At 40.3% G+C, this 12,267-nt stretch overlaps 1 protein-coding gene across 1 annotated transcript; it reads right to left on the bottom strand.

The window, feature by feature from the left end:
- Positions 1 to 1,763: 1,763 nt before the first annotated feature.
- On the bottom strand, positions 1,764 to 3,277 carry LOC112656238 (40S ribosomal protein S2-like). The gene is given in 3 exon segments (XM_049101776.1): positions 1,764 to 2,190; positions 2,192 to 2,370; positions 3,259 to 3,277. Coding segments are annotated over 3 exon segments (570 nt in total). The 3' UTR covers positions 1,764 to 1,818.
- Positions 3,278 to 12,267: the final 8,990 nt, after the last annotated feature.

Raw genomic sequence — 12,267 nt, 5'->3', positions numbered from 1 at the left:
GGGCCTAGAGACAGTAGCCTATTTCCACCCACCAAGCCCCAAATCATTAACGATGTCATATCGTTCTTTTGTGGCAGCTTATTGTGTTGAAATAGATAATCAGGACACACGTGCTTCTAATTCCAAGACAAAAATCCTTAAAATTTTAATTGCAGTTAATAACTTCATGGCTGCTTGGAACAGATCTGTCTCCTCGTTTCCCACTTGCCCTCCCACCAGCCGACCGACACACACACCCTCCCCTACCTACAAATCTCAAGCCACACAAACACAGAAAAAACACAGAAAATTGTATTAAGTTGCCCCCAAACTATGAATCTATAGTTAGAAGCGTATTGTGAAGTGGAGGATAAAATATACTAAAAACGACAGCAAACACAAATTTGACTCTTAAACTCGATCATGAAACTTAGAACCACCATGAATCAAAAAGGAAAGTTAAGAGACTATATATCTCTTGTTACTGAAAGGGAAGAAACATTACTTACTATTCCAGGTATACAATGTTTTCCTGGAAACAAAGGAAAATTCTTTCGATGGTTCATTCTACCTGGACCACTTGATAATATATATATATAAAAAAGTCTGACGTTAATAACAACGCACAGTTTTTACATCAAAATCAAAAACCATATAAAAGTTCAATATAAACTCATAAATACCATTAAAAAAAAAACAGAAAGTGTTAGACTTTTTGTTCCCCAAACTATATAGAAAGGAGTAGTTTCCTTAATATTAGGAAGGTGCTTATAAATAAATTAGAAAAAAAAGAGGAAAAAAAAAAGGAAAAAATTAATTAGAAATTGGGATAATGACATGAACAGGCAGTTTATAGGGGAAAAAATGAAATGGCTTTGAAATATATGAAAATACAGTCTACTAGCTATTAGTGAATGCAACTTAAAATTAAAAAAAGAAGATTTGGTATTCTCAGATCTCTGACGAAGATAAAATAGATTTGATGGCACAGCGCATGCTGGCAGAGATGGAGGTACCATCCCTCTCACGCCACCGTGGATTGTCGTCTCCACCGCTCGTTGGGGGGCATTTCTGCAAATTCTCCACCCTACATAACTGTTTGCACACATTTGTAAATATTTCCTGAAAATATGGTCGTTAGATCACAATAGATATTGTAGTCTAAACATGGAGTCTGTTAATGATTGGTAAAATATTGACCCTCAAATATTGAAATTTTACACAATGTTTAATAGCTCTAAGTATATACTCAAACACAGAGAACTCTAATATTTATTCTTAGGTGCATAAAGCAAAGTACAAGTCAGTATGGTTTTTACTTTCCCACTCAAAAAGGGGGAATGGGATGTGTATATATGCACATATGGGTGCAGACACGTGCGTGGAATATTTTTGGAAAGATCCACAGAAACTATCAATAAACTGGGGACTACAACAGGGATATAAAATGGGCAACAGAGTCATTTTTATATGACTTTCTTTTTTTTTTTTACTATATATTTAGACTTGCATTTTTTATCATGTGCCATTACTTCTAAAATTAGCGGGGTGGAGAGAAGGTCAATGATTTCCCAAAGGCTTTCAAATGACGTGCAAGAAAATAACTAATATACAATGCAGGATTTTGGGTGCAGGAGGTTATGTAGTTACATTCCAGAGAAGCCCAGAGTCCCCCAAAGTTTACGTGGCACCACTGCAGAATCTGATGGGGGGGGGCGCGAGTGGTCGAAATTATACCTCTCACCCCCACTTCAATCAAAGCACCTGCTTTTACCTGTTTTTTTTTTTTTTTTTTTTTTTTAACAAGCTTTAATTCACTTTTATTTTTCTTGTATAAAACTATGTGGTAGCCACAGCTGGAGCCTGGGTCCTCTGCACGGAGACTCTGGTGTGGGTCTTTACAAGATGGTCAGTGAATTCCTGATAGGGGGACTTGGTGAACACAGTCTCTTTCCAGAGATCAGGGGTGAGATAGCTGTAGGTCTTGGAGATAGCATCAAAAGTAGCCTTGGCAAAGCTCCCCAGGGTGGCAGCGCAGCCCCTGGCCGAAGTGTAGCAGTCGTCAATACCAGCCATCATCAGTAGCTTCTTGGGCACAGGGGCTGAGACAATGCCAGTGCCTCTGGGGGCAGGGATGAGACGCACCAGCACAGAACCACAGCGACCAGTCACCTTGCATGGGACAGTGTGGGGCTTGCCGATCTTGTTCCTTCCCCCAGTAGCCTCGTCGCACGGGGACGATGGAAAGCTTGGCCAGGATGATGGCCCCACGGATGGCAGTGGCTACCTCCTTGGAGCCCTTGACGCCCAGACCCACGTGTCCGTTGTAATCTCCAATGGCAACAAATGCCTTGAACCTGGTCCGCTGGCCGTGGACGAGGGACAGGTGCCCTCACTCGCCCTGTGCTGACCAAGGAGCAGCTGGACAACCAGTTGGATGCATACATGTCGAAAACAAAAGGACACCTGGATGCCGAGGTGGATGCCTACAGGGCACAAACAGATCCAGAAACTAATGATTGAAACCCGTCCACCCTACTGTGAGAGACTCTTATTCAAAAGTCGCCACATCTGGAAATAACCTTGAGATAACAGATGGAGAAGAAACCTGATCGATGCTGGAAGGACCTATCACAATAGGCTATGGACTTATTTGCCACCAGTTTGTGCATTTAGTGTGTTCCTTTTACTTTTTTTTGATACTGTGTTGTATGAAACCTTTCTTTCCTCTGAAAAAAAAAACAACAAAAAAAAACAAAAAACATTACAAGCACTGCACTTGCCAGTGCGCTGATTGAGAATCACCGAGAATTCCACTTCATCTCCAGCCTGTAGCTCAATACCATCTTGAACTTCCTTCACATGGAAAAAAGAGCTTCTTGCTATCTCCTACTTCATAATTAATGAAGCCAAACTGGTCCTTCACACACTCCACTGTGGCTCTACGCAGGGGTGTGATGTTGCAGGCCATAGGCTGTGCATTCTGGCCCAGGACACACAACTGGAACTTGGCACTCTCTCCTTTCTGTAGGCAATCCCCTTTGTTGGGGATTACGTGGCAGCCACAGAAAATGCTTTGTTTGAACGGGGAAAATCTACTGTTAGACAAGTTTGAGAATTCTTGACATACGGGAATTCACTAACAACATATCCCCTAGCTGTCAACTAGGATACAGGAGACAGCTGGCTAGTTTGATTTTAGCCTACATCACTCCGTGATACTTGAAGGACTCTTATAAACATATGCAGCTGCCACAAGCCATAAAGTCTCCTACTGACCTGTCTTGTTGGAGCGCATTCCGATTATGGGGCAGTATCTATAAAAAGCATTAGCAATTTATTTGCCAAATTTCCAAACAGGAGAAAGACCCCCAAACACAAAAATACGCGTTCTGTATTTAATTCTGTACGGTTTCCAGTTTAATGTAACAGAATCATTCCTCTCCAGCCTTGATAACTTTTGTCACATTTCCTGAGGAACCAGTTGTTGGAATCTAGGACTTCGTAGATGAGAACGCGACGTTCTCCTTAATAAAACGTTCTCAGATGCCAAGTTTTGGCTTAGTTACTATTGGTCTTTGCTTGCCTCGTATTCCTTTTCTGACTGCAGCTAAATAGGTCTTCTTTCTTAGGTCATTTATGGGTATTATTTGAAATGCCTTGGTCCAGGATGCCTGGGTTGAACATCTGCCTTTGGCTCAGGTCATGATCCTGGGGGTCCTGGGATCGAGTCCCACATCGGGCTCCCCACAGGGAGCCTGCTTCTCCTTCTGCCTGGGTCTTGACCTCAGTGTTGCTCATGAATAAATACATAAAATCTTTTTAAAAAAATAAAATGCATTGACTCCAATATTTTATTGCTGAATGCACAACCTGCTTCTACATCAGAGCTCACGTCTGCTTCCTCAAGGAAAACACCCTGTGAAGCAGAGGGCTGCTCCTGACACCACTTTCTTCCTAACTTTTGTCATTTGGACAGGAGGATTTTTGCCTGATGTTCCTGTTACAAACAGGTGAAATATCAGTCTTTCCCACAAGGCATAATTTCTATAAATTGTGCCCCCCCTCTTATGTTTATCATCCTTTTTCAGCCACATTAGTCTACTGGATTCTACGCAGATGTCTAATAACTCTTAGGAACAGATCCTTATCTAGGGTCGATCTGCATTTCTGCGCTTAATTTTGATCAGTGTTACTCTTCCATTGATCCCTTTCCACGGGTCAGCCCCCTGTGACTCTTCTTGGACTTTCCGACCCCAAGGCTAAGTGATGGCTTCATTTGTTCTCAGCTCCAGTGAGATCCCAAATAAGACTTCTATCCACCTGGAAGGACAGGTCTCACATAGGATTTTCTTTTTTTCTTTTCTTTTTCTTTTTTTTCACATAGGATTTTCAAACAAAATTCAGGTTTGGATATTCTGTGGGGTTACTAAGCAGGTTTCAATTCCTGAATGTTATCCTATAGGTATAATCACAGAGACTTTCCATCAGCATCCGAGTAGATGTGAATGGGAACTTAACATTGGTTATCAAAAGCTCATACCCCCAGAAACCATATTTTCACCGAAAAATTAAATGGAAGTTTTCTCCACCATAATCTATTGTACACTTGATTTTTACAGTGAAAAGCAACCTATTCCCTAAACTTCACTGATCTGACAGGTAGAGCAGGGCCAAGTAGTTTGTAGGAATGGATTCAACCTCAATGCCTCCCCATCACTTGGAACTGAGCCACCGGAAATCTGCAAGCTGTCCTGCCTTGTTTTTTTTTTTTTTTTTTTTCTTAATAGGTAGAGGGCAGGGAGGGGAATCAGACCACCATAGGTAACCAGTTCCCTCCCTGACTAATTCTGGGAGACGACTGAGCTGGATTAAAAAACACCGATCGCATGCCTCTCTTACAGCTGTGTTAATATAACTGCATACGCACATCCAAACAACAGAGTGAGGAATGGTGTAAAGCCGAAATGAAGGCCGGACGGAGAATCAATCTCTTGCAGAGTCAGAGCTGACATTTCAGCTTCCCTGAGGGAGAGTGTAGGGAAAGTGAGGGGCAGACGGTGGCAGGCTGTCTGCAAGAGGGAGGTGAACTGAAGAGCTGTCAGCTGGGTGGGGAGGTGGGGAGGAGGTAGGGAATATTCAGCTGTGCTTTCCTGCTTGAAACAAGCCAGCAAAATTACTAATTTTTTTTTTCCCATTTCAAAAGATAACTCCTCCCTAGAATACATCCTTGCTTACTTCTCTCTCAACGATGGCTGTACAGTTTCGCATCTAATCTTCACGCTAATTTGCAACAACGTCACTCTGAAGCATCAAGGGGGTGGTTGATAAGAGGACGAATGGAAGACGGTTGTGAGTGAAGTTAAAAATAGAAATACAGGACATCCTTACAGAACATGTTCAAAACCTCAAAACCCATGCACATCTCCCAGGAAGCCAGATTTCCCAATGTCTCTGCAATCCTGGAGGGACCCTTCTGGCATTCTGGGGAGTTGCCTCCCGAGAGGAACACGTTATCAAGATACCCACAGAGCCTCTTCAACTCTCAACTGTAATTTCCAGTCACCTCCATTCCTGTCTCAAAGCCAGCATCTCAAACAGTACTCGTGTACTATCTTTGAAGTCTAGGAGGAGTTTAAATACCCAAAAATAATGTCTTTATGAAAAAAATTTTAAAATAAACACCCGGGGGTGGGGGGAAACTTTGGTATCTTGCAAACTGGTGAATACATTATAAATCCCGAGTTAGTAGTTGAGTTCAGCATTTTCAACTCTTTTAATAAAAATGTTAATTCGGGGATATTTTTATTTAGAGATTTTGATAGAGCGAGCACACAGGAGCGGGGGAGCGGGAAGGCAGCAGGAGAGGGAGAAGCAGACTCCTCGCTGAGCAGGGAGCCCGATGTGGGGCTCAATCCCAGGATCCTGAGATCATGACCTGAGCCGAAGGCAGACACTTCACCGACGGACCACTCAGGTGCCCTGGAATATTTTCAGATTTTCAGAAAACCTGGGGACAGAGTTTCCACATACTCCATACCCAGTGTGTCCTATTATTAAAATCTTACACGACGGTTCATTTGTCACAACTATGAATCAGTATCGATCTACTATCTTAATCTTAAGTTCATGCTTTATTTAGATTTTCTAGTTGATACCCAAGGTCCTTCTTACTCTTTCATCGCTCCAGCCTGCCATCTGGGACACCACGCGTTTGTTGTCATGTTTGTTGTGACAGTTTCTCAAACTTTGTTTCTGATGCCCGTGACAATTCTAAAGTATATGGGTCAGGTATTTTGTAGAATGCTCCTCAGCTGAGATCCTTTAACTGTTTCCCCATGGTTCAGTTGGGGGTTCTGGTTTTGGGGAGGACAACCACAGAGGTAATGTGCCCTGTTCATCTGTTCAGGTTTATCCACCATAAACATATTTTCCTGCCTTTTCATATAGTACTTTTTGTAGAGAAGTCATTACCAGGCCCCACTTCACGAGGGGGAGTTACATCCCTTCATCCCCCCAGAGACTGGAGGACTCCTAATATTTTTTGTGGTTCTTCCATAGGAGAAGCTTATCTTCTCTTCCTCACTTGCTTATTCGATTCTTTCTTTCTATCAGCATGGGTGTAAGGATATTTATTTTATACTCTGGGTTATACTAACCAAGGTCAATCTATTGTGCACATCGTTCCATATTTGGCCATCAGGAGCTCTTTCAGGAATCATCTGAGTCCCCTTCATATAACCCCACGACTGTGGGCTTTGTTTTCTGAACTTTCTAGCTTTCTGGAAAAATCAGATTTTCCAGGCTCCTGTAACATGTTCCTTGTCTGAGTCCTAGTGAGCTCACTAGTGGAGGCACATCTCTCTCTGCATGTGTTTCTCCATGTACCTGACCAGATCTACAGTGAGCTAAAGAGAAGCTCATCATGCACAGACCGTTCTAGACTTCTCCCTCCAGCAATGATAAACTTGGCTCCCACAAACCACCAGCCTTTCAAAATTATTTGCTTGGGGACGCCTGGGTGGTTCAGTCAGTTGAGTGTCTGGTCAGGATCCTGGGGTCCAGGGATGGAGACCGATGTCGGGCTCCCTGCTCAGTGGGGTGTCTGCTTCTCTCTGCCCTTCCCCACACTGATGCTCTCACTCCCACTCACTCTTTCAAATAAAACCTTTAAAATATTATTTGCTTATCGGATTCTGTAGCTTTCAAAGTCTACCGGTGGAGCCTGGGTGGATACACATGCACTTTAAAAGACTTCCGAGATCGTTAGGTCCATCCTCCCTCCTACATAGGTGGGGATTGAGGCTTACATGACTTATCAAAGGTCATAAAACTAACTGTGGATGTATTTACAACAAAAGCCAGCTGTCTTCTCATTAAAATTATTGAGCATCTTAGGCTTTAGAATGATTCAGCCAAATATTTGTATTACAGATGAAGAAACTTTACACCCACAGAGTTTAATGTTTTACAACTTGCTAATGACAGACTAAAGGACTTGTAAAACTCTGGGAAACGAACTAGGGGTGGTAGAAGGGGAGGAGGGCGGGGGGTGGGAGTGAATGGGTGACGGGCACTGGGTGTTATTCTGTATGTTAGTAAATTGAACACCAATAAAAAAAAAATAGAATGGAGTGAAAAAAAAAATAAAATAAAATAAAATGACCACAATATACAATTATGACCACATAATTATGACCACAATATACAATTTTTGAGAAAGATAAAATGTTTTTAAACTAAAAAAAAAAAAAAAAAAAAAAAAAAAAAAAAAATAAAGGACTTGTAAAACGGGGAATAATGTGAATAATGTAAAACAAGAAATAATGACAAACAAATCCCATACTTACCTGAAAAAAAAAATCAAAATTTTAGTGATCAAAATGCCATCTTTGGCTAACCTATGGGTTCATATCACCCTATTTTAGAGACAGATACTTAAAGTAAATGTAAAATTATAGCTAAAATATTTTGAAGTAGATAATGATCCGTGGCTCAGCACTGAAGGAAAGTGAATCCATTTAGGTAATTACAGAATTACTCACTGAGATACAATGGTAAGCTTAAATTCTTCTCGTTTCTACATAACTGGAAACAATGTCATTCCAATGGTTTTGACCCACCTCGCCATCAGTTATAAAGGAAATAAATGTTGATATAGGTCTGCCAAAGTGATGGGATAAAAGACTTACTATTATTTGCTTTACAGAAGAGTTAATATTTATGGAAAATATTAATTTCATTACAAGTAAGCAATTTCTTGGTTACTGGCATAAGTCACATTAGAAAGTACAAAATGGAATTTTTCTAAGAAGTAATTTTTATGGCCTTTCTCATAGTAAAATTTTCAGAGGACATTTGCAAAGTAATATAAGTGAGTAACAGAAACTAAAACTTAACGTTTATTTAGCTCACGTATTGGGCACTAGTCTAAAGTTTTATATATGTATTAGCTTATTTAATATTCAATGAAAATCATTTTCCTTATTTTTGAGGAACCTGTAGCACAAAACAAAACAAACCCAAGGGGTAAGGTGTGTGTATTCTAGTTTTTATTGAATTTCAACTTTTCTTTTTAAATGAAATTTTAGGGGCCTTGAGGTCAGAGATCAGTTTGTCCAGGGGTTCTCCATGCTACCTCTGTATTAGAAAGACCTACAGACCTAAAATAGGGCCTCCTGGAGATGTGGTTCTCAATTTTATGCAGAGTCACATGGATGTTTTTCTAAAAGCACTAATCACTGGGGCCCAGTTTCCACAAACTCCATACCCAGAGTGTCCTATTATTAAAATCTTACACGATGGTTCATTTGTCACTCCGGATTTCTGATTTAGTAGTTCTGGAGCGGATTCTGATTATCTGCATTTCGAAGAAGTGCCCAGGTGATGTCAGAGGTCTGGACACCACACTTGAAACCACAGATTCAGAGTACTGGATTAGAGTCTCTAGAATTCGTAGAATTGGAGCCTAAGCCAAATCTGTTGGTTTTTTAAAAAACATTTTTTTAATTTATTTATGAGAGGTGGGGGGGCAGAGGGAGAAGCAGGCTCCATGCAGGGAGCCCGATGATGTAGGACTTGATCCCAGGACTCCAGGATGATGCCCTGGGCCGAAGGCAGGTGCTAAACCGCTGAGCCACCCGGGAATCCCCACAACAGTTGGTTCTTAATTGAACTTTGCAACCCTACAAAATGTATGGAGATTTAACCCATGTACTAATTAACCAGTGTCAACAGTTATGCACCATCTTGTTTTATAGATTACAAACTTTCATTTTTTTTTTGAGGGGGGTGTTCCTTTTCTCCTATTTCCTTCATTTTTCTTTTCCTTAGGTTTTCTTCCCCTCCCCCCGCCTTCTTTCTGGAGACTATTTGAAAGCAAACCCCAGATGTGATTTCCTTCATAAAAAATTTAAGGCAGCCCGGGTAGCTCAACGGGTTAGTGCTGCCTTCAGCCCAGGGCATTATCTTGGAGTCCTGGGATCGAGTCCCACGTCGGGCTCCCTGCATGGAGCCTGCTTCTCCCTCTGCCTGTGTCTCTGCCTCTCTCTCTCTCTCTCTCTGTGCTTCTCATGAATAAATAAGTAAAATCTTTCAAAAAATAAAAAGAATTTACATGCATTTCTAAGATTTTTTTTTTCTTAAATAACCACTCTGCCATTATTAACAAGTGCCTCTAAAACACACGCTGCCCACATTTCAATACACAGCCAGGACCAGGAACCTCTAATACTAGTCTCACTCCCTTATTTCACATAATTCAGGAAAAACCAAAAGAGGCAAAATGACTTAAGGCCATTTAGAATATAGGTTGGAGGTCTGGAATTAGAGGTCTCAACCCCTAATCCTCAATCTTTTAAACTACATTTTCCCATAGAAAATTTTAAAAACAACACTTGTACAGGAAGGAAAACTTAAACCGTGTAATAGGATTGAAGAAGTAATGGTAAGAAGAAAGGTTATTGGGTTATGTTTGGATTGTGTGACAACATATTTTAATAGATCAACAAATGATGGTCTCTACAGATGTGCCTATTTACTGATATCGGTATCTACGGTGTCCTGGAAAGTTGACTTAGGTCAGAACACATGCGTTCATCTCTAGCTCACCAAATACTCGCCAGTCCTAAGTCCTAGGCTAAATTACCCAAGTTTCAGTTTCCTGAAACTGGGCAATGTAAATAAGAAGCAGCTAAGAAAACACCTGTAATGATCAAAACACCTGCAGTGATCTTTATAAAAACAATGCCAACACATTAAATTGACAAATGACAAAATACTTATTCGATCATGACTTTGTTTTAGGGACTACAAATGACTGTGACTATGTCCATTTAAAAATGTATATGGGGATCCCTGGGTGGCTCAGTGGTTTAGCGCCTGCCTTCGGCCCAGAGCGTGATCCTGGAGTCCCGGGATCGATTCCCACGTTGGGCTCCCTGCATGGAGCCTGCTTCTCCCTCTGCCTGTGTTTCTGCCTCTCTTTCGCTCTCTCCACATCTCTCATGAATAAATAATTTAAAAAAAAATAAAATAAAATTTAAAAAATGCATATGTATGGTTTTAATGGGCAAAGTATTATGGTTCTAACTGTAAAATGTTCTGTTTAAGGACTTGTTAGATTGGACTTAAGCTATTCCATTAAATATATCAGTTACTAAGACCTGAATCTGATCTTCCAACAACTATTCAATTTCTATTATTTTAGGTTCTCATTTATAGATCATTAAATTATGTATGAAAATCAGATCATCTCCTTTCTAGTTTACTGACAGGTACTGATTATAAAATTTCACATTAAAAATTTAAAGAGCTTGTATTAATGGTTCCTCAATGATGAATAAATTAAGAAAATTAAGATTGAACCCTTTACACTTGCCAGAGTTGAATATTTTTATAAGTCTTAAATATATAGTCTGAGTTTTCTCTAGCTTGTATAATTTAGGATAGGGGAAACTTTCAGTTTAAAATTATCCAATGAAAAAAAATTAAAAATAAAATAAAATTATCCAATGAAAAAAATAAAAATAAAAAAAAATAAAATTATCCAATGAAATCCATCTTCCTTGGATTATCGAATACTGTTAAGTATAGGCAGGACTGAATGTGTACCAGCACATGTACGAAGGAAACCATCTTCTCTTGGGTTTTCCTTCCATTTCAAACTTAGGTTCATCAACCCATTATGTCTCCAAAAAGCTCTCCAAAGCACTGCAGCATGCACAGTGTAATTATAATCTTAGAGAAATGTCTGGATTTGATCTGAATTCAATTAGAGGGACCTCATATGTCTGCCTGCTGCAATTAATCTATGAATGCTACATAGATAAGCATGGTGATGCAATCCAACATAAAATATTAAAAATAAATTTCAGTATCATTTGGACTCAGGAGTGTAAAACAAAAAACCAAAACAAAAAAACAAAAAATCGAAGGACATATGTATCAATGTCTTTGGTACTTAGAGCAATTGATTTATTGCTTTCCAGGAAAGTTCCTTGCTTTCTCAGGTGAACTATGTTGCAGCAACCGTAGAATTAAAGGCAGCACTGAGAGCTCCCCTGTCATTCCAACACTTTGAAAACCCTTCCCCTCTGCCTTACTAACCTAGCAGAGGAAAGAAAGATGCCGGCCTAGGTTATTCTAAGGAAATCCAGCAAAGGATGGCCTTTGGCTGTTGGAAGCATGTTATCTCTACAAACTAAATTTCTTCCCCTTTTGTTGATACTCACATGGGCCAAAATACAACTGGATGGGTTTTCATCAAAGGTTGACGTTTTCAGAGTTTGACCTAAGATATGGTTTATGTGGTGTCTCTAAGATTTACAGGAAGGTGGCTTCAGATGGGGGCGGTCATCCCTCAGAGTTGCTAAAATTGAAGTCGAGTCAGAGACAGGCAGGGTTGCCAGAACAGCCACGCCAGAAATATTGGGAAGACACAGGCAGAGGAGACACACTTGGGACCCATATGTTAGCAGCCGTTCAAAACCACAAGGGCTGGGCAGCCCGGGTGGCTCAGAGGTTTAGCACCACCTTCAGCCCAGGACATGATCCTGGAGGCCCGGGATCGAGTCCCATGTCGAGCTCCCTATAGGGAGCCAGCTTCTCCCTCTGCCTGGGTCTCTGTGCTTGCGCTCTCTCTCTCTCTCTCTCTCTCTCTATATATATAATATTAATAATATTTATATTTATTCGTTTATATAAATATAAATATATATGAATAAATGAATTTATTTATGAATAAATAAATAACATTTATTATGAATAAATAAATTAATTAATTTTAAA

The sequence above is a fragment of the Canis lupus genome, chromosome 26 (assembly GCF_003254725.2).
Source record: "Canis lupus dingo isolate Sandy chromosome 26, ASM325472v2, whole genome shotgun sequence".
In the NCBI taxonomy this organism is placed as follows: domain Eukaryota; kingdom Metazoa; phylum Chordata; class Mammalia; order Carnivora; family Canidae; genus Canis; species Canis lupus.
The sequence above is the reverse complement of the archived record's forward strand: the minus strand, read 5'-3'. Positions and strand labels throughout refer to the sequence as shown.